Source organism: Pithys albifrons, chromosome 3 (genome assembly GCF_047495875.1).
Source record: "Pithys albifrons albifrons isolate INPA30051 chromosome 3, PitAlb_v1, whole genome shotgun sequence".
NCBI classification, from domain to species: domain Eukaryota; kingdom Metazoa; phylum Chordata; class Aves; order Passeriformes; family Thamnophilidae; genus Pithys; species Pithys albifrons.
The window spans coordinates 96741929-96763686 of record NC_092460.1 but is presented as its reverse complement, the minus strand read 5'-3'; the positions used below and the strand labels follow the sequence as shown (position 1 = coordinate 96763686).

Below are 21758 nucleotides of genomic sequence, written 5' to 3'. Positions count from 1 at the left end.
GAAAGACTATTTTGTACACAAAAGGTTGTGACCTGCTTTTAACGTGTCTATCTCTCTATATGGGGGTGAGGGATAAGGGGAGGAGGGAAGGGTGGGAGAGGAGTTGTACTAGAAACTCCCTCCTTTAAAAGTGTCAAACTCCAGCCTGCACAGAACAGAGAAAGGAAGACCCCCAACAACCTTCAGAAAATAATATAAAAGCAAACCTCAGAGGTAGAAGAAAATACCCAAAAGGAGAAGACTGCAGCTTGCAGTAATCTGTAAATGATTGCTGGCAAAGGCTGGAGGCTTCGAGCTTGAGCTGTGTTTGTTCCAAAAGAAAGCCAAGAAGGACGGTGTTAATAAAGAGAGATTTAACTGAGGGCTGTGCTTGGAATAAAGTGGACTACAAAAAGGTCAAATTTGATCAGTTGGAGCAGATTACAAGGGCTTTAAAAGGTAGTGGTGAAGAAATGAAACTGGGACTGTGAAGCAATATAGCACAAGATTGATTTTGGGGGTGGAGAGAAGCTGGGACAAGTGCTTATCAGCCTGAGAAGGAGGAAGAGCTGTGCTGGGTTTGTTGTCATTCCCACACTGAGTTGAGTACTGGCTGCTTTTGTGGTTAGCCTTCCCTGCCGTGGTTTGTCTTCTTTTTATTCTTTTTTTTTAATATATATTATATTGTTATATTCCTACAATGGTGTCTATAATCTCTGACTTGGATCCTCTGAAAAGCTGGAAAGTTTTAAGGTAGGCCTATGTTTTCTTCTGTTTGGTACAGGCATTTTGGGTTTAGACCTAAATTAACTGGAGCTTGAGTTATAATCGAAATGTGAGCCCTGGGCTTAAGTAAGAAAGGAGTTTCTGGTAATTAGAGCCCTTTTAAGATACAGCAAAACCTTTGAGCAGATGTTTAGAGAGACCCGAGAGAGATTTTTTTAAATATATTTCTCAGTGTTACAGTGCAGTGAGGATTTTTTTTATTTCTTTTTAAGGAAAGATTGTTCCGTAAATTCAAGTTAATAGTAAAGGCTCACACCAGTTGCAACTGCAGCATTAACTCTCCGCTTCCCTCGTAGTGCTCTGCATGAGAACGGGTGGCAAACTGCAGGGGAGCAAATAAAAAAAAAAAAAACAGCATGAAAGTTGATAGAGAAGTGGAAAATAGTCTTGGGGGAAGGAACAGGGACTGAAGTCCTTGTTTCATGTTGTTGTTGAAACTTCCACACTTTGTTGTCTCTCTTAAGGCATCTGGTTGGCACTTAAAAGTTGATAGTTTTTTACCTTTTTTTTTCCTTCAGCACTGCTTTTTTTTTTAATTTGCATAGTGACAAATGGTAACTTGAACTCTAAAATAGATAAGGGGGAAAAAATTCCCGTTAATGCCTGCTGCAGATATTAAAGACACACAGTGCTAAATGTCTGTGTTTAATGCTGCTGTGTCTGGTTTTGCCTTATTGAGAATCAGGGCATATAAAAGTTTGCAGATGGTTTGCAGAAAGTTCACTAAGGCATTGGAAACATCTGGGAGTGTAAATGGCAAAATTATAAAATTACAAAATTACTTAAATGTATAAAGTTTTATAGAATTTCCCTCAGCTTTTATGCAAAGCATGAAGCTGCAGATAATTTTTTAATTGAATAAATTATAGGGATTGGAGGTGTGTGAATTGTGATGTTACTGTGGTATATATGCAATAATAATATTTTAAAATATACTTTATCTTCTTGATACAATGTTTTAGAGGTCATAATGGGTTATGAACTGAAAAACAACCCTTCAAAGTCAAAATATAAACTCTACTTACATGACTAAGGCTTTTTTTTTCCTCATTGAACTTTCTATTTTAGAAGTCAAAAAATCCCTGACCGTTTTCTGAGCCTCTGTGTAGGAATGTGGACTGGGATCCTCTATCCTTGTCTGTGGTATGAGACTTGGCACAGCAGGCTTATTGCAAGTTTATTTTATTTTATTTTTCAAGTCATTTGGGGCTGTCGGCACAGAATGATGAGTTTCTATTTGACTTCCAAAAGTTCCGTGAGGATGTTGGCTCACATGGAGCGTTGTGCAGGATGGTGGAGTGCAGGACTGGCATCCGGGCTGAGTGGTCCCCCTGCATCGGACCAGAGCCGGGGGGACTTCTGTGAGTCACCACCAATCAGTGCCAGTAAAGTGTTTTTGCAGAGCTCCGTATGTGCCGTTTTACAGCGTATGTGCTCCAGAAAAGCTATTCTAGGAATTATTTTAAGTTTATCTAGCTCTACGAGACTATTTCTGATTGCTCTGCTAGGCAGGTCAGGTGATACCAGGTTTGTGCCGACTTGAGGGGTGACAGAGAGGACTTGAAAGTGAAACATATTTAAGGAGGAGACAATGTTGCCCTCTCGAAGAATCCTGTTTACTTACAAAAATTATGTGTTTACATGATTGTAGGAGAAATATCTCCTTGGCACGTTTTTCCTACAGCATGCCTGAAGTTTCCCAACTTTGTGAGTGAGTGTGGAGATTGCAGCTGTAGGGATACAGAGTAGGTCAAAGACGTGATTAAGTCTGGACACCTCTCTGTGTAGTTTCTGTGTATGATTACAACATCAGCTTTGCCCAGATGTGACACTATGCAGCTCAACTGCAGGATGCAGAGGGTTAAGAGGTGGGGAAAGGCAATATGTAATATAAGTGGAATGATCACTGACAGGGAAAAAAAAGCTAAAGTCAACATGCAGCTCATATGGCTTGTGACTTATTAAACTGCAATGCCACTTTTACCTTTTCTTATAAATTTTAGTTCCTCTTCTGCAGGCCAATTTCCAACCTGTTTGATACCTCTGAGGTTCCTCGTTTCACTGTCTCCCCTCTATGAACCAAAGAAGCCTGTAGCTAATATTTATAAGAAATAGAGGAATGTTTCTGTATGTTTCTTTCAGGTGCACTAAACAATTCCTTCAGACTCAAATGAGTTGCTGTAGGAAATGCCACGAACAGCTCGAGAGCAGTGTCCTACAATGGGAAATCCTCAATTTTGTTTTCCTTCTGCACCCCTGTAATTTATTCTGTGACTTGCTCACAGTTTGAGCCCTGCTTAGCTGGGAAAAGACTGAAGGATGCAGATCTTGTGGAGGCAGCAGGTGGAAATACTTACATTGGGATTTAATAATTCCCAGGAGCTCAGAGCAGTTATGGGCTGCCTTGGTGCTGGTTATTTCCACCTCAGCTGAGCTCTGGCTCCCCTAATCCTCTGGAAGCACATCCTCTGTCCTCTGAATAAGGTAATAATGAAGGTTACGATACAACATAACAACAGACAAGGCTGTGTCTGGTGGTGAAGCCTCAAAGGAGGGAGGGTGGTGTTGCAGGATGGTGGGGGGTTTTGCTGGACTTCATCCAGACGAGCTGGGAGGGCTAGCAGAAGTATTAAAATAAATAAATAGCAAAATGATGTGTGTATATATAGTATTACATCAGGCCTTCCTCTTTAGTTGGCTCCATCTGAGGTAGGACAGTGAAAGCTGCTATAATTTCTGGGAAGTTTTAACATCCTCTGGGTTCACATTACAGTAAGAGGGGAAACACAGGGGCCTAAACACACTTTAATGTGCATTTTCTTTCACTGGATTTCTTGGCAGTGACCTGAATATCACAGATACTAGAAAGAGAGCACATGGATTTCTTTTTTTTTTTTCCTCCTGTTGTCTCTTTTGGGGATAAGATCCCAGCATAAAATCCATGCTGTGACATTAACACACAAGTGCCTAATCTCCCTTATAGAGCCTTCTCACTTTTCATAGTGTGACTACAATAAGCATCATGTCATCTTGTACTCCTCAGAGCCAGGAGACATTGGCAAAACTACAGGCCTTTTTAAAATTCTTCAGAGCCGTACAAGCAAAGGGTGTGTGCTCACCCAGCCATCCACAGAGACAGAAATCCCATTTACCCATCTCCCAAATGAGATGAGAGTTGGGATCTAGCCCCCTTAATGCATAAGAGAGATCAAGATCAGCAGCTGTGACTCCAGAGAACTCTCTAATCCCTGTTCAGACCTTTCTCTGTACTTCCAGGGTGTGGTTTTGTTCCTCACATGTGATGGCCAACTGTTTCTGAATCAACCTGTGCTCTGGGCTCCTACAAGAGCAAAAGCAGAGCAGTGGCCTGGTAAGGAGAGACTTGAATAGGGAAAAAAAATATTTTAATCCCTCAAGGCCATGTCTCCCTTTTGGCTTTCCTCCATTAATTTGGATCCAACAATGTTAAATTCAGCATTATAAATCACATGAGTTACCTATACAGGGAAGACCTTGTACCCCTTTGCATTCCTGTCTGAAGAAACATATGACCTTTCTATGGCATATTGCTAGGAAAAAAAAAGTTTGTTTTAACTTTACTTCAAAACCCCAAGGTGCAATCCAAGCACAGAGTAGGAGTTTTCACTCATCTGAGTGGTCAGGTTACAGTCTGGGAAGCAGCAAATCTTGCTGTGCTGCTCTGCGTGCAGATCATCCCAAATCACAAGTCCTATTGAACTGGCCCATCCAACTTGGCTGGTGGAGTTGGGAACATCTTGTTTGCAACACGTCATGTGTCAGGCGGATGTACCAATTCAAATGTTCTCTCCAAAATGTCTTTTTCCACCACACACCCCATCCAAACAGCCTGTTAATAGCTTGGCTTTTCAGGAAAAAAGTGGTTTTTGTGCTTGGCAAGTCAGTCCAGGAGGAGCCGTTTCAGCCTTGTTGGTATTTGTATTATGAGCTATTTGGGGCAAATAGTCCTGCCCCAACATCCGGCTCCTCTTATTGCCTGTGAATTGAGGTGGGTTAAATAGCTTCAAATTGGGGGAGGGGAAAGGAAAGTAGACATAATAGTTCAAATTTAGGTGTAGGCACAGATTAAAAAAAAAATCGAGATGATCATAGTGATGCAAATCTTGTTGCTGTTTTGGCTTTTGCATTTTCATCTTAGCAATGCTTAAGATAAACCATCCAGTATCTGAGAAGCCCAGATAATGCATGAACCCCCAACACAGAACTGCTCAGGAAAAGGAGTAAAAAATAGTATTTCACATGCGGTTTACTCTGAGAACCTGGACAATGTTCTCTCCATCCAGTACTCAAAAAACAAAAGAAAACAAGCCCTGAAAGTTTGGCCCAGGGACATAATTCTGGACTCCATCGCCACCATGAAATACAGATAATGGAATTTCAGAAGTCAGTGGAGAATACAAATTCCCTCATAATTGCGACAATATGCTTGCTTATAAAAAAAAAGTAAAAAGAAAAATAAAAGGAAAAAAGCTTGAAAAGAGGGTGTGTGTATCTTGTAATAACTAAAAACACATTTGAGAAATGGTTTTCCAGTTTACCACTCCACAATACAGATGGTGTCAGAGATGGCATTGAAAGGGATTTTAGTGAAGGTCCTAAGTCATGACACAGATGAGAATCATCATGGGATGGTGGCTGTTGCCAAGCTCTGATAAGATAAATATGAGCAGGAAAACATAGTGTGGATTCCTCTATTTTCAGTTTGAATGTGTAACTCTGCAGTCACTCAAGTGAATAATACTGGGATGAAAAATTATGGCCAGCTATATTGAAGTATGAATTTTTGTTCTTTTCCGCCATGTTTTGTATCTGTGCTTCCTCTGCACTTTGTAGAGGACAATATGGGTAGTTTTTCTTGATTTTTTTCCTTCCCCTTAAAAAGGCAGCATATATGGGATGATTGAAAAAGTAAAGATAACAGAAAATAGCAGATTAAGATGTAACACATTCCTGCATCTATTGTTGATGGTTGAGAAAGTCATCTATTCTTCCTCTAAGCCTGTGCAGATTTATTCTTACATCTTTATTTTCCCCTGATTAAAATTCACTATCACTCATTTCAATAAGAGGTTATTCTCCACCGTTTTGCTAAAAACAATCCACTTTTCATATCAAGCCTGTGTACAAGCTTATTACATCTTGTTCATTTGGACATGAGTTGTTAAATCTTCCAGGTGCTTTATGGGGGATTTAACCATCCAATTCAAATGAATGATTTCTCCCAAAGAGGTTTACTTACTGTTGCTGCTATGTTCCTTTGCCTAATTATTTAAATTGCCCTAACCCCTAAAACATAATATAAAATTACTGCTCTATCAACATAGCTGTCTAGCCAGACTCTATGCCAGTAAGATAGTAGGAGTAGTAACACCAGTGATCTGCAGTTCAGAGACTTCCCATGCCAGCAGCAATGGATTTTCCTGGATGATTCCTTTCTCCATTAATTTATCTGATGGGGTTTTTTGCACTTGAAACTTTGAGTCCAGAACATATTGAGGCAAAGAGATTCTGTGGTTTGCCACACTGATTGCATTTGCTAACAAAGCAATGCCCTGGAAGGGCTCTTTTACATGGAAGTTTGTCTTGCATCCATGTTTTGGGACATGTGGAAGGTGTTTGGAGTGGTTTCCCTGCTCAGGCCTTGAGGCATTGACTTCAGGCTCCTTCTTTTTGAGAGGAGGTGAAGGTTGTGTTATTTCTTCATCTATTATACCACAGAATTTCTCTCCTGACGAGTGATTACTGACATCCAGTTACACAGATGCACATGTTGCAGGGTGCAGGTTAAAAGCAGGATCATCCTTTCCTCCACACATTACTTAATGATGCTGACTTTCATCTACCATTTCATCATCTTCATCTCTTAAATCAATGACAGTCCTAATGTACTCCCGCAGATCTTGGCACCTCTTTCATAAGTAACCCATGGTAAATTCTAAGCTTTGTCTAGCTCTGCACTCAGTGGAACTGAAATTAGGAGGAAGTGCATTTACTCAGGAAAGGTAACCGGACAGTGGCAGCCTTATATTCTGCCTTGAGAGATGAGGTTATAACTTCACGCTTTTCTCAGGTTTTCTGTGTCAGTTTGGATGAGTTACTTAATCTCTGTGTGCCTCAGTTCCCAGTGGTAAAGTGTACCTGTTAATACCTGTCTGATCTGCTTTGGCTAGAAGCTTTTCATGACTGTAGAGATGTATAGATCTGTTCTATAGCACCCACAGCAGTGGGGGTGAACCCTGGGCTGGGCTTTTCACCACCTGCCCTCATAACAATAATTTATTTAACTGAAACTGGAACTTAATTCTTTTGAGGACAAGTAATTCCTTACTCATTTCCTAAAGTCTTTTCTTCATTATTTCTGTCTTTGCAAGATGGCACCAAGGACAAGCCACACAAATTTCTTTCACTTACCAGCTTCTTTTCCCCAAGAAGATCTTAGGCTTTGGGGTTTTTCAGCATTCATTAAAGATCTCTTGCACTCCTCCTAGTCTCAAGATGCTGTGCCAAGGAGGGAGCAAAGCAAGGTGAAACCAGAGAGATTTGCAGTCTTTGTTGCTAAGATTTTACTTTGCTTGACCTGTGCAAGAGATGAATTTCTTATCTCTTAGGAAAATACTGTAACTGTTCCCTATGGGTGTTGTCTGGTGTGTATCACTGTCTCCCAAGGAGTCTGTTCAGACTTCAGGAGCTCTAATACTCCTGAAAAATATTCTGTGAAACTGAAAAAATAACCTTATTGTAACCTAAATGTTACCACCCAGCTCTTTTTTTTTTATGAGCAGCTAAACAAGCTTCTACTGATTATACTCTAATTTTCCTTAATTAAAGAACAAAAAATCAAACCTAATCTCATTACTTTTTTAATATAATTTCTCATTTTTTTTCTTTGTCTTTCCCTGTGTTTCATCAAAAGTGAAATAAATTCCTCCTTTTTGATTTTAATTTTTTAATTTTCTCCTGTGGGTTAGTCCTTGCATTCCTTGCAGAGGAATGTCCTGATGATTCAGTATAGAACAGTTGTTCTCGAGTTGGTCCCCAGCTGGTATGAGTGAACCACTTTGTTCCTGAACACCTGTTGATCTGCAGACACTGGCTTTTTTGTTGCAGTTCATTTGTTTTTTTGCAACTGAGTTTTAAAAGTGAAAATTTTCTAAGGGTAGAAATACTGGGAAGTCCCAGTGATTATCACAATTGTACTGTCTCTCTCTTTTGTGGGATGGATGGATTTCAGATCACTGGAAAAATCTGTCAAGGCTGTTGTGCTAGAATTCTTTTTTTCTTTTTCAGATGTCAAGTTAAATTGATTGTAGCCAGTTATCTTCCAGAAATGCTGTGTATAGGTAATTTTCATCTGTTAAAAAAATAATTCATTACTTCAGGTAATTTTGCAATAGTCTTCAGTAGCAGAACACTGATTCTCAGCTTAATATACCTGAACTGCAGACTACATTTATGTATTAAATTAGTAGATAAATAGAACCATAACTAAGTTGGGGTTGAAAATTTTGATATAACTTTTTAGTGATTTGATTAAGCATATTCCATCCAAGGATTTTGTTTTGGTTTTTTTAAGTGTTAAGACGTTTAATTTTAAATCAGATTCTTGGTTTCCAGGTCTGAAAAAAAACAGTAATGTTATAGGAAGGACTTAAGTGATTCTTTGAAACAGTGGACATTTCAGTTCTGAAAAATATGTGGACTTAATAATCTTCCTCCAAAAATAGGTTATAAATCCACAATTTTAATGGCTGTGTGTCAGTGGAGCACTACTCTTCCTGCTACACTAATCCTGAACTAGGAGACTCTGGCAGATCTCAAGCTGAGACTACTTGCAAAATTAGGTAGTAACTAAAATCACCTTCAAGCATTTGTGGAATGAATTTAATTTTTCAGACTCTTAGCCTGTAATTAATCTTTGTTTTAAGCAAGCAAGAGGTTACTGCATATTAATCAGAGGTGTTTTCTAGTCTCTGTGAGGCTTGCATGGCTTTCCATGCAACTTCCCTCAAGAAGTACTGGGTCTGTGATCCATGTTATGTGTTGGAACTCTTAGTTATGCGCCCTGTCACTTGAGGTGCTTGGAATGTTTGCTAGCTTGGTACTTCAGTTGGACATCTTTCCTTCACTGCTGAGGCTGGTGGGTGTCCCTGTAGCCCTTGGACTTCTCCCTTGTTGGAAAAACTGACCTTGCCAAGAGTTGCAAAATGTTGTTGTCTGGGGTCAGGTTTCGGCTAGAGATGCCAAAATAAAGGATTTATGTTGTCTGGGAAGAATTACAGGCTTGGAAGGGGCACATAGATATTAAAGGTCTCAAATGGGGTGATGGGAAGAAAAGTGTTTAAACACTGATGTAAACTTTCATTGACTCCAAGAGGAATTAATTGGCAGGTACTTTTATGTGACTTTGGGGGTTAGATTTCCAGCTGACTCAAAGTGACAAAACTCCATTGAGCAAGATCTACTGACTTAGAGTAACTGGGAGTTGGAGCCCATCTGTTTTGCAGAAGACTTGACATCTTCCTTTTTATACATAAAGTTTCTGGATCTAATAGAAGAAAAAATGTCTTGGTCAGAGTGCTCACTGTACTAATTTATTCCAGCCTGTTGATGCCCAGTTTTACTCTGTCTAAACTCTGGACTCTGAAAAGCTCTCGGGAATAAAGTTACATTAAGTTTTAATTATCTAGTTATTTTTTCCCATGTTTAGAAGAAACAGATGACCCTGCTCTTTGCTCTTTAGTTATTTAGCATTCAAATAGATTAAAAAATTTACCACAGTCTATTAACAAGCTTAAACCTATGACATCTGACATTGTAGACAAGCTGACTAAACTAACTACATAAGTTGTGTACAAACTTTAAATCATTGGTAAGTGATGATAAGAGAAACCAGATTTGCTGTATTGCAAAGTAACTTTTTTTGCTACCTATTTGAGCTGAAAGTTTCCTTTTTTTTAAGGTCGGTGTGGAGGGGTTTGGGGTTTTGTTTGGTTGTTTATGTGTTGTTGTTTGTTGGGTTTTTTTCCCATTCCTGCAAAATCTCTTTATTTTTAACCCAGAACAATTATATTCCCACATATATCTCTGGGATTGCACTTAACAGAGTTCAGATCTCCCTGCTGTTCACTGAGAGTCAAAGCTACATCTGTGGGCAGTAAGTTGCTGTTTACCATGAGATTCATTAAAATTTGTGGCTAATGAGAACTTACTTCATGCACACAGGTATTACAAGTGCAACTGCAGAGTGCTGGTACATGATGCCTCAAAACTGGCTACATTGCTTTTTTATGTAGACTTTGTTGTCTCTCACATCTTTGCCCTCGTTCTTCTCATAAGACAAATTTAAACGTAGTCTCAGTTCTCCACACCCAAGAGAAAAACCAAGTTACTCTATTACTGAGAGGTGCACTAACTTAAAAGTACCTTCTCTAGCAATGGTTTCTATAGGAAACCACAGTCTGAGTTTTTCTATCTGTATTAGTCTGGGATGCAGTTATTGTACTTCACATCCTTTCTTCTCCATCTTATCCCTAGATACTGTACAACCAGGCACAGCAGAGCGTCCAACAACAAAACCAGGCAAATTATTCTTGCTGGGACAATATAGCACGTGGAAAATTGACCCACAGCAAAGAAAATGTATGCTGTTCACTTTTGTGTGGTTGAGTAAAGGTAACAAGAAGAGTGAGCATGGATGAAGCTGCAGGTCCAATTCTATGAGGCACAAGTCGATCCTATTCACATGCACATGAGAAATTACCTTTGCCAGAATTATTTTTGCCACAGTTATAGATGTTTACTGGGCAGGCATCATAGCAGAAAGGTCCTAGGAGAAGACTTCAGTTGTTTCAGAGTGGGGGGGAAACCCCACAAAAAAACAGCACAAAAAAACAAAACAAAAAAAACCCACAGAAAAACAGGCAAAAAAAATCCCATCATAACCACTCTTCAAGAAAAGTAAAACATGTTCAAATAAAATACCTGTAATGTACAGAAACATAGCTTGAATGTACCATGTCACTTTGTTAATCATACTGCACTAATTGTTGCCTTGTTTTCCCACTAAAGTCTCTGCGAGTTATTGTAAGGTTGATTGTACATCCTGTATTGCCCATTCACATTGGGGATTAAATTTAAGCAGATAGTATGAAAATACAATCTATAACAACAGGGAGAAAACAAGCTCTGTAGATGCAGATGAGCCATGTATACAGTGAGCTTGTGATTTGGACATGAAACAACATTGGGCTCCAGGTTGCAACATCAGAAAATGTGACAATCTGGAGGAAAGAACAAGTTCTGCATTATTTTTTTTCTCCCCCCCCCCGCCCCCCTCCCCCCCATTTGTTCTTATAATACACACCAGCAGTCAGACCACACAGGAAGTTTGCACAAATCTACATGGTGAGAGTGGGATGAGAAAGCAGAACCAGCTCTGCAGCAAAGGATTGGGCATGTTTTATTTCTTCAGCAGCTGGAAACTTAGTGTGGCACTGCAGAGTAAAGTCAGTTTTGCAGGGAGGGAGCTGTGTAATCAGTACGTATGACAGTTCCTTAAGATGTGATGGTCTGGAACAGGGCAGTTACCTATATATGGTATCTTTGTGTAGTCTCTGGAGAAGCAGCCAATTTTGAATTCCTTCAGAAAGATGATAAAAAATGTGCTTGAACAGAGGGGTTCCAGCAATAGTTAGTTAAAAGTTTCAGACCTAGAAAGGCTTCCTTATGAGGAGTGTTTAATTACAGGAGCAAACAGTTGTACAGAATAGCAAGCACTTCTCAGAAACCATGTCTTAGGCTTTTGTTGTTCATTTCATAACACAAAGGAGAGGGAAAAAAAAGAAATCTTGTGAAAGATTTAAAACCAATAACCCATCTGGCAGTTACTTCACAGGATAATGTGCCAGTAGATACTATGGAGGACAAATGCTTAGAATTGAGGAAAAAAAATATTTTTATGGGTGAGGAGAACATCTACAATCAGATGGGATTAAAATGAATGGGGAAGGATATAAGTCCTCACGTTTTGGCCAACTACTGTCTGAGGCCGAGGAGAATCTTTCCTTATTTGGCAACATATCTCTATCCATGAAGGCTTTTTGTACCTCTTAAGGATGGAAGGTCACATAAAACAAACTCCTGTCTGATCTAACAATTGCTGTGTTATACAAGAGCATTAAAATCCCACTCATTGAATTTTCTTTCCTAATACTGCATTCTAACTACATCTACTTTATTAATGCAATAAATGAGAAAAAAGAAGAAATCTTTCCAGGTTTTTTTATTAAAGAATATACTTTTATTTAACTGTGTTGTGTACAGTATCTTAACCACTTTCAGAACCAGTGAGTTCCATGGGGTAATTTTGCATTGCTTTAAAATAATTTTCCATCACCACTTGAACTTTGTGTACTCTCAGATAGGTAAATTGTATACTTCAGCAAGTCAGTATGCATTCTGACATTGTTATGGGGAAGATTTACATGAGGAAAATGTACACTTTGCTCCCTCCCCCTTCCCATGATAAAAATCTCCATACACAATAGCTGTACTGCCACATGTCACAGGGACATTGTGTAAATTACAGAGTTACAAATTTGTCAGCCTAACCAAATGTCTGAAGGAATAATGTCATATTAGTTATATTTCAGCTGTAAGGCTGGCCTGTTTTAACCTTGATTTGTGTGGCAGCAAGCCATACCAACAGCTTGTGCGTGGCTGATTATAAACAACTTTATTTTAATGTAACAAGATTCTCATTTAATTCCTGGGAGCTTGATGCAATGGTGATCCAAGATAAATGCAGATATCTCTCTGAGGTAAAGGATTAGATTGACCATAAAGGGTCCTGAAGATTTCAAGATCATAAAATCTTTTCTAGGTTGTAATTCAAACTTTCTGAAGTTGCATAGTGCATCTGAAAATATATGTGGATGGAGAACTCCATTATGTGCATAGAGAGACTTAGTATAATTTGGGCCAGTTTTGTTTCTCGTTTAATTCCATTTTTGTGTGGAAGGATCTGTATGTTCAACCAAGATTTATTCATTTGGTGTTGCAAGTTATTTCTCCTCTATGTTATCTTTCCACATTAAGAGTGAAAAATTTACTCTGGAAGAGCTGAAATCCTTGAAATCTGTTTTATCTCTTTGGGCAGAGTGTGTGTGTCTCAGTTGGATCATCTTGTGCTGAATCAGATGAAGATTCATGCTTGGGGGTGGGAGGCGGCTCCTGCTCTGGGTTTTTTGCTATTTCTGGTGATCTCAGTTTTAGGGTTCTTTTGTGGCATTTAAAAAAATATTTCTTTTGCTTTGGAGTGGGTTTTATCGGGGGATTTTTTTTATCTGTTTGGTTTGGGTTGCTTTTTGGAGTTTCTTTTTGTTTGGGGTTTTTTGGGGTTTTTTGAGGAATGAAAGATGGGGTGTTGATGTTACACAGGATTAAAAGTGTCCTTGTTCATGCAATGTACTTGAGTTTCTCTGTCTACTTGACTGCCTGTTTTCAGGAGGTTTAAGACAATTTAGTACTTTTGAGATTACCACCTCCTTGCCAAGCACCTCAGAAGCTGAGCAAGAAGTTCAAAAAAGGTGGGAGGGATTAAGCCAACATTCATATGTGACTGTACTTCTTATTCCTAAATAGTCAATAGCAATAGTCAACTTAAATCTGTAAATGTCAAATTTGGGAGGTCAAACCAAAACCTGAGTTGAACCTTTGAGTGGTTCTTAAGCTTGTGGTGAACTGAATCAAATTGCAGGAATGATCCTTAACTCAATGGCCCCTTTAAACTCCTGTGGCTTTGCAGCTTTACCTTCCTTCTTCAGCTGATTTGGAACGTTCCCTCTTTCCTCCCTGTAAGAAAAGTACTGCTTATGGCTTACACAATCATGGCTGTTAAACTGGGGGGGGGGGGGGGGGGGGGGGGGGGGGGAAATAGTATTTACTATTTTTTTCTCCCCCTCAATTTTTCAAATAATTAATATTGTTTTTGGGTTTTTGAGAGACCATCACTATAAATTGTGAACTTTAGTTTTCTATGCAAGGTTGTCAGTGACAGGAGCAGGTGGGAAACAGCAGAAATAGCCTAAGGTCTTACATTATGAGTTTGATATTTGTAGCACAGGGCTATAGGGTGTTGCCCAACATCTTAGTGTTGGGAAATCTTTAGGAGTACACATAAAAAATCCAGTGTTATCAGTTTTCATCGTTACAGGTTTCCTTGGCTCTAAGAAAAATGATTATGTGAATGGGGATTTCTGGTCTGCAAACACACAGGGAAAAGGAATAGATGCTCACGTGTACACAAAGACTTGTAAGGTCAATAACCTTGTCTTCATTCAAAAGGCAAAAGTGCAGAAATGTGTTAATTGTTTTAATATATAGAAAATCATATTGTGAGGTTTTCTTTACATTTATGCCAGGTTTATCGCACAATCTTAGGACTTGCTTTGAGACCTTTGTTTCATTTGTGGTTGTCAGTTCATGAGTTTTTAAACAGGAACCACACAAAGATTTCTGACTTCTCAATGCTACAGAAATTACTCTTCTAAAATCTGCATCTTCTGTCTTCTGACCAAATTTGCACTTCTGCTTCAGCTGTGATGTTTTCCCCTCACTCTGGACTTTGTGTGTTATAAATGTTTCCTGAGTCCAAATGGGAAGCATCAGTCTTGTTTCTGGGCTAAATGTTCATGATCCTTTCAAATGTGTACTATAGAAACAAAGTAAAACTCCTGCCCAACAGCCACAAAAACATCAGCTTGCAAAGGTTTCTGACAGTGTGCTTCAGGGAAAGATTTCAATAATTTAAAATAGTTTAACTCTGGTTCTTTTATATTCTTACGTTCATGGCTTGGTGTTTTAAAGACGTGTTATTTTTAAGACTCCATACCAGTGCTAATCAATCTTAGCTGCACGTCCTCAAATTATGTGTGAAGACATTATATTTATGCTTTTATTTGTCAAAGAAAACTCTATGCCAAACCAAGGGCTTAATAACCAGGGAGTGCTGGGTGGGGATCTTTTGTCGTTTAGCTGTGTTTGTCCTGGAGATTGTTAGGCTGAAGTATTTGTTTAAAAGAAACAAAATGAGAATGAGGGGTCCATAGCCAAGTTTTCAAATGATCCTCTTGCTCACTGGCACTCGCTGAGACAGGAAAAGTGATGATTAGTGCTTCAAAGCTCCTTCGTGCTCTCATTTTTTGGCATTTGAGCTTCTAAGAGAGCCTGGCCATTTTCCGGCTTCCTGAGATTAGCCCAAACACTTCTGGGGTTTGGTTTGGTTTCTGTTGTTTTGTTTTGTTTCTTTCTGAACTGCACAGTCCAAAAATAAGATATTGGCAGAAGTTTTTATACTAGTTCTTGTTAAGGCAGCTGCTTCGAGGTATTGTCCACCTATAACTGTTCTTGACTTCAGAGAGCATTGATGATTGAGTTCCATACTGGCCTATCATACCAGAAACAGCTCTCAGTTTGGGGACATAGGCTTTCATTAGGGTTTGAACCTCTCCTGCCACTTCTTCAGTGTAAATCTCAATTGTTTCTAATACTGTGTTTAACTTTGCTGTGAACTTTGGTTTGGCAGAGTAACACATTTGCTTGTTTGGGGTAGGCTGTGTTTTACTGCTTTGCTTGAACTTTCTGGTGTATTCCAAAATCAGTGTCTTACTCGGGAATCTTTCCAGTGTTTTAGACTCCAAATAGAGATAGCAAGATTTGTGTGCTCATTTGAGGCTTACATAAAGCTAAAGCTAGTATTTGTGGGCATGATTAAATGGGTTTGGTATTTTGGAGGGGAGGGATGTATCCAGCTTATGAGTTATGCTTGCTGCCTTGTGGGGATTGTTATGAAATGTAGCAGCAGCTCAACAGGTTATCTAGCAGAGGGAGAGTTAATGCAAAGTGCTGATACTCGTAAATCAGGAGATTAGTGCTTGCCTTACGCCTCCTAATAAAAACAGCAGAGAACAACAATCTTATCAACATAAATGCAATCTGTAAACAAGTGTTGTAGTCAAATACAAACAGATTTTTATCATTATCCTACTTCAAATCATGTGATTTTGCAGTGAAACATTTGCAGGAGGTGAGTTAATACATATTTGACAACAATTGCAGCCAAAAAAAATAAGCATTAATGTTAACATGAGTAAGATAAATGGGATTTGTGGGGGAGTGAACATCCAGATCTGAACTTTTGAACTGTCACGCATAAAAGCCTGTTGCTTCCTCACAGCAACTGCTACAGGCTGGCTGTAGATTTCTGTGAACATCCAAACTAAAGAAAAAGTGGCATGTCCTAAGTCTTCCAATTAATAGATATGGCACTGATGCATCAATTAGCGGCTAATTACTTCTTGTCCTTCTTCCCATAGACTGTTATCACAGAATGGTTTGGGTTGGAAGGGATCTTAAAATTCATTAAGTTCCAAATCCATCTGCCATGGGCAGGGACAGCTTACACAGGACCAGGTTGCTCAAAGATTCATAAATGAGATGTTTGAGGCCCAGAAAGAAGAGGAGGCTGAAAAGATGTGTTTCTAGAAAGATGTGATGTTGGCGAGGAGAAGGAGGCAGCTTAGAAAGAATAAGAGGAAAGGTCTGGGAAGGGAAATAAGTCCTGGAGTTGAAGACAGGAAGAAATAAATGTTTAGAGAATGCCTGGAGACCCTTGCTGGTGATGCTGAAGGTGACCAACTGCAAGCAGTGACACAACTTAGACCAGCACAACGTCCTACCCAGACTAGGGATGTTGAGACCTTGTGAATGTAGAATGAAGTGGTATGTGAGGTGATCAAGTAAGGTAAAACTGAGTGTCCTTCATCTCTAAATTACTCCTTGCACCTCCATGAATGGTCTGCTGAAACATGAGCAGATATTCAAGCCTACATATATATATATATATAGATATATATGTAAGAGCACCCCTTATGTGCAGGTATGTAGCACTTGTCAAAGCACAAATAAATTGTGGCTCTTAGATTTAAACATGTCACGCATACATCTGCATGCACACAATGTACAGGCTCAAAGATGATGTGAAATTACAGAAGTTCCACCAATGCTATTTATAGTAAGGTGATGTAAGCAGCAATGTAATCAAATGTATTTTCCAGAGGAGATTGTGGCTGTCTTTTCAATGCCAGTCCACTTCTGAAAGGCATAAATAAGCTTGAAACACTTTGAATTAAAGGGTACTCTGTGAAGAGTAGGTAGGATTCATTACACACATTCCTAATTAGGTCTTTGAATATAAATGATTTTATGTGGTATTAAATAACATATTTTGCTTTGAACTCTCAAACCTCACTCTAATCACCTTCTAGCTTTCTTTGCTACTCTTGGGTACAAACTAAGCCACTCTCTTTTTCCTCAAATAATCTATCAAGGGTTGTTAGCTGAGGGAAAAGAGTCCTCAGAAAAGCAAGTAAGCCAGAGACATAATTGGTTTCCTCTCAAAAATGTGTATGAATGAAGGTAGTTGCAACTGTTTGTGAGTAGAGAGATAAACTTTCCATGCTTTGATTACAAGCCTTTTGATACATCTTATTTGTGTATATATTTTGCAGCTAACCCATTTTAAGGAAAAAAAAACACAATAAATAGGATATCTGTACTTCCTAAAGAGTGAGCTCTTATTAAAAGTAAAGGAAATGATAAACTTTTTTAAACAGCTTAACTTTGCACATGAAAGACATGGAAATATAGGTATAAAGCTGTGCTCTGTATCTTGAAGCTGGAATAAAGGATAGCTGGTGTAGTGAGTTTCTACATGATGCTGATAAAGCCTTTTCCACCTGATTTTCTTGGGCATTTGAAACTCCTCTTAATGCAGGTGCCTCTCCTCCCACAGGTCCTCCTTATAGTCTTCATCACTGAGCATTTGGGAAGTTAGCCAGGAAGTCTCTCTTCTGCCTGCCCCCATCTCCTCACCATGCTTAGTCCATCTTCTTCTCCAAACAACAACTGAAATTAATGTTAAACCACAAATCTGAGCAGAATCCACATGACACACCCCTATGTATATAATCCTTTAGGGTTGCTTGGATTTATAGTAGCTGTATTATTGCAAGCAGAGGAAACAGATCAATGTTGTAAAGGCAGCTTAGGCACTGAGCAGAACCATTTGGTCACCAGCTGTACACAGAGAGCTCCCAAGCTGACTTATGCAAGGGACACTCACAAATTGTTTTACCTTCAGACACTTCTATTTGGAGTTGAAAGAGGTCAGATTATCTACTGAAATTTCAGTGGTGACTGAGACACCAAACTTTCAAAGCAAAACTGCCAATAAAAGCAGACCAACATCAGTTCTGAGCCCACTAAACTAGGTTAGACTCTAAAATACATGTCCATCTAACAACAAAAAATTTTAAGTTAGTTCAAGTGAAGCTACTCTGTAACCTCAATCATGGCTCTCAATATTTGTTCGGGGGGTTTTTTTCTGTATGAGAGTATCTGTATTAGAGATTTGTACTCATGTAATTACTGGCCAATTGCCTGACTGCAATTTCTTTCTGTCAAACAAAGACATGAATACAGAAGGGTTTAATTTTCATGGTGCTGTGTGTGTGTGTGTGTGTGTGTGTGTGTGTGTGTGTGTGTGTGTGTGTGTGTGTGTGTGTGTGTGATTTACAGTGAGTTTTAGAGAGGTGCCCGAGCAGGCAGTGGCCCCAGTAAGTTCAGTGTGATTTTTCAAAATCTGCCAGAAACTCTGACGAGTATTTGAGCAGTTTGTCAAGGCTCAATTCTTCACTTTTTAAAAAGAAAAAACAAAACCAAAAAAACCATGCTGTTATCCATTTTCAATTAGGTTGAATACATTAAGATCTAAATGAACTTCATTCAACTCATGAAGGGCTGGCTGTAGCTATTTACCCATAAAAGGAGTTTAACAGGGATGATGATCAGGTAGATGCATCACTAAAATGGGAAGGGGCAGCACTGTTTGCCCCAAGGTGCATCACTCAGAGGGGCACATGTGAGAAACTACAAGCTGCACACATGGATCTTTTCAACCAGTGTATGACACTGGTGCAAGCGTGAAGTGTTAGAATTTTCTTGGATTAATGTGATTGGTGAACCACATCTCCTTTCCACTGATTGCTGGCTTAAAAATATGTTCAATATTTGCTGTCTCAACTGTTGGGTTCAGAAATGCTTCACTCGGTGAGTCACAGAAAATGCATGGCATAGTTAGCATCTGTTGGGGTTAATTGATAGAGAACTCTTCAAAAGCAGAAATACACTCTTAACTCCTGCCTACTGTTTCTTCTTTTTACAGAGATAACACAAAGGGAAGAAAATCGTTATGTAAGATCTCATTGAATTGATGAGGTTATGCAGAACAGTAACAATGTATGGATTAACAGGCCTAAAATGTTTTGTAAAACCCAACAATTTACACTTGCGTATTTAGGATATCCAAGATACATTCCAGAGTATATTTGTAAACAAAACCAAAACAACGTGTTTCTGCTCTACCTAACACCTTCTTTCCCCTGGGTTCCACCCTGCTGTTGAGTTGAATCCTTTTCTCATCACATCTTGATTAACACTAGATGCTAAAAGCAAATCAGTGATAACTGCTGGTCATGACAGCTATTGTGCAGGCTCTTGCCAATGGCAGTGCTAGTTCTTTCCTGTTCTTACCTGCAGCAGCCTTCGTATTTTAATCACGGGCCTCAAGCAGAAATTGTCAATTAGATTGAGCCTTGCGGTTGTCTTTGAATAAATGTTCTTTAGCAGATAGATTTAGTGCCTTGCTACTCTATTCCCCTGGTTTCTATGTGCAATATACCTTCCATATACACTAAAATGAAGTATCTTCCTGGGGAAAAAAAAAATCTATCCAATCACACAGCAGATAAAGTGGCTACTCTGCTGAACTCCAGAAAGAAATGAGAGGACTTGATGAATGCCTTGAGGCCAAAACAATGATTCTCTTGCTGCTTTCTCTTGGAAAAAAAAAATCTAAGATGGAAAATCTGAGTTATTGCAATTTAAACAGTACAGAGAATTGTGGTAAAAGAGACAGTGTCACTTCTTTTATCACATCTACATTTGATCAATGTGTCTTGAGCAGTTTTGTCCCAAGTGGGATAATGGAAAAAGGGATCTTCTGTGTAACTGGCTACAAATTATTGATAAATGGGGTAGGATCTGTGAGGATGCAGGGTGAGTTGTTCCACTGACTCATGAGAGCTGTGGGGGATGCTGGATGCAAATGCAGCTCAGTTTTGCTTCAAAGCATGATGGTATAGTCAGAACTTAAAAATCACAGACACTTTGCACATAATTATATTTGTTGGACTTGAGTGGGCTGTAAAAAGGAAAGCTTACAGAGTCTGGAATCTGTTTATGTCTAAGAAAAGTATAGTCCAAGGCAGGGAGGGACAGCACGTCATCTTGCATCAAACTTACCATTTTGTGAGTTTCTGAATCTTTTTACAAATAAGTTTTACTTATTTTTTATAGTGGAATTGACTATATATGTAAGTTGCTTATCCTCTGGAGCAAGTGAAAGAGGGTGAGCATCCCTCACTTGAAGGAAAGCATTCCACTTGAAAAGAGTGTGATGGGTACCAGCAGGACATTGAGAAAAGTCCAGGATCCCACAGCACTCCGTGGACTGGTGTATGTCCATATCACCTATGGGAGACAGAGGGAGGACAGCCACCATTTAGCTAACAGATGGAGTCCAGAACTGAGACGGGGGACTGGACACTGAGGCTGAATCATAGACTCATTCAGAGTGGAAAAGACCTCAAAGGCCATCCTTTGACTAAATACCACCATGCCCACCAGTCACTTTTTTGAACACTTCCAGGGATGATGAATTCACCACTTCCCTAAGCAGCCTGTTTCAGTGCTTAACCACATTATCAATGAAGAAATTTTTCCTAACGTCCAACCTGAACCTTCCTTGAGTCAGCTTGAAGTCTTTTCTCCATATTGCTGGTTTCCTGGGAGAAGAGCCTGATCCCCAATCTGGCCCAGCTACAATCTCTTTTCAAGTAGAGGTTGATAAGGTCTCCCCTTGAACCTCCTATTATCCAGGCTGAGCTTCCCGAGCTCCCTCAGCTGCTCCTCATCAGATTTGTGCTCCATACCCTTCCCCAGCTCCATTGCCCTTCTCTGAACACACACCAGGCTTTCTCAATGTCTGTCTTGTAGTGAGCAGCCTGATTTTTCATAAGAAATTTTCACAAGACAGGTTTGTCTTTGCAATTTTGTCCTTGTTTGATTGGTTGGGGTTTTTTTAATTGTTCTTCATTCCAACAAACTGTTAAAAAAAATAAAAGGCACCAAAAAACCCTACAAACAAAACCAAACCAAAACCAAACAAAAACCCCCCAAACAAAACACCAAACCAACAAAACAAAATAAAAGACCCAAAAGCCAAACCAAACAAACAAAAACCCCAAACCAACAGAAAAAAGAACAAAACCCAAAAGGATAGGAAGAAATTTCTCTAGCACATATTTCAGCAGTTGTGCTGACTGGCCCTGAGTGCACACACAGGTGAGTTGATGACCAAAAACATGACACTTGGGGTTGGAGGTAGGCAAAGGGATTTGTGGTGCTTGGCAGAGTGTGTGAATGCTCCAACACACTCCTCTGTGTGAGAGGATGGCTGGGGGAGGCAAAAAAGAAAGGGAATAGTTGTTACCGTGTTATGAATGGGTATAATTAGGTACCTTGCCCAAGGTGACATGGAAATCCTCTGTCAAAAATGAAAATGGTAATCCAGGTCTTGTGAAGAAAAGCCTGCTGCAATACACACAAAGTTATCCTTCCTCTCCTAGCTGCTGCTTTCCAGCTAAGCCCTTTCCTCCAGGGCTGTGGGCATTGGTTTTACCTCTAGTAACATAATGATTCAAAAAAAAGGTGCTCTGGCAAAAAGGATTAGTAACTCTAAGCTTCTGACCATGGGCAGTGTGTAGAACAAATGC

General features: G+C 39.4%; 1 protein-coding gene across 3 annotated transcripts in view; it reads left to right on the top strand.

Annotated features, from left to right (window-relative positions):
• Window positions 1-21758, top strand: part of CELF2 (CUGBP Elav-like family member 2) — a 553335-nt gene that overhangs the window by 172706 nt on the left and 358871 nt on the right. For 2 of the 3 annotated variants that reach the window (XM_071552831.1, XM_071552836.1), the window contains exon 1: window positions 516-732. The exons of the other annotated variant lie outside the window; for it this stretch is intronic. In XM_071552831.1, coding sequence (XP_071408932.1) covers window positions 680-732 — 53 coding nt within the window. In that variant the 5' untranslated portion in view covers window positions 516-679. Of the gene's footprint in view, window positions 1-515; window positions 733-21758 lie in introns of those variants that run through there. 3 annotated transcript variants of the gene reach the window in all.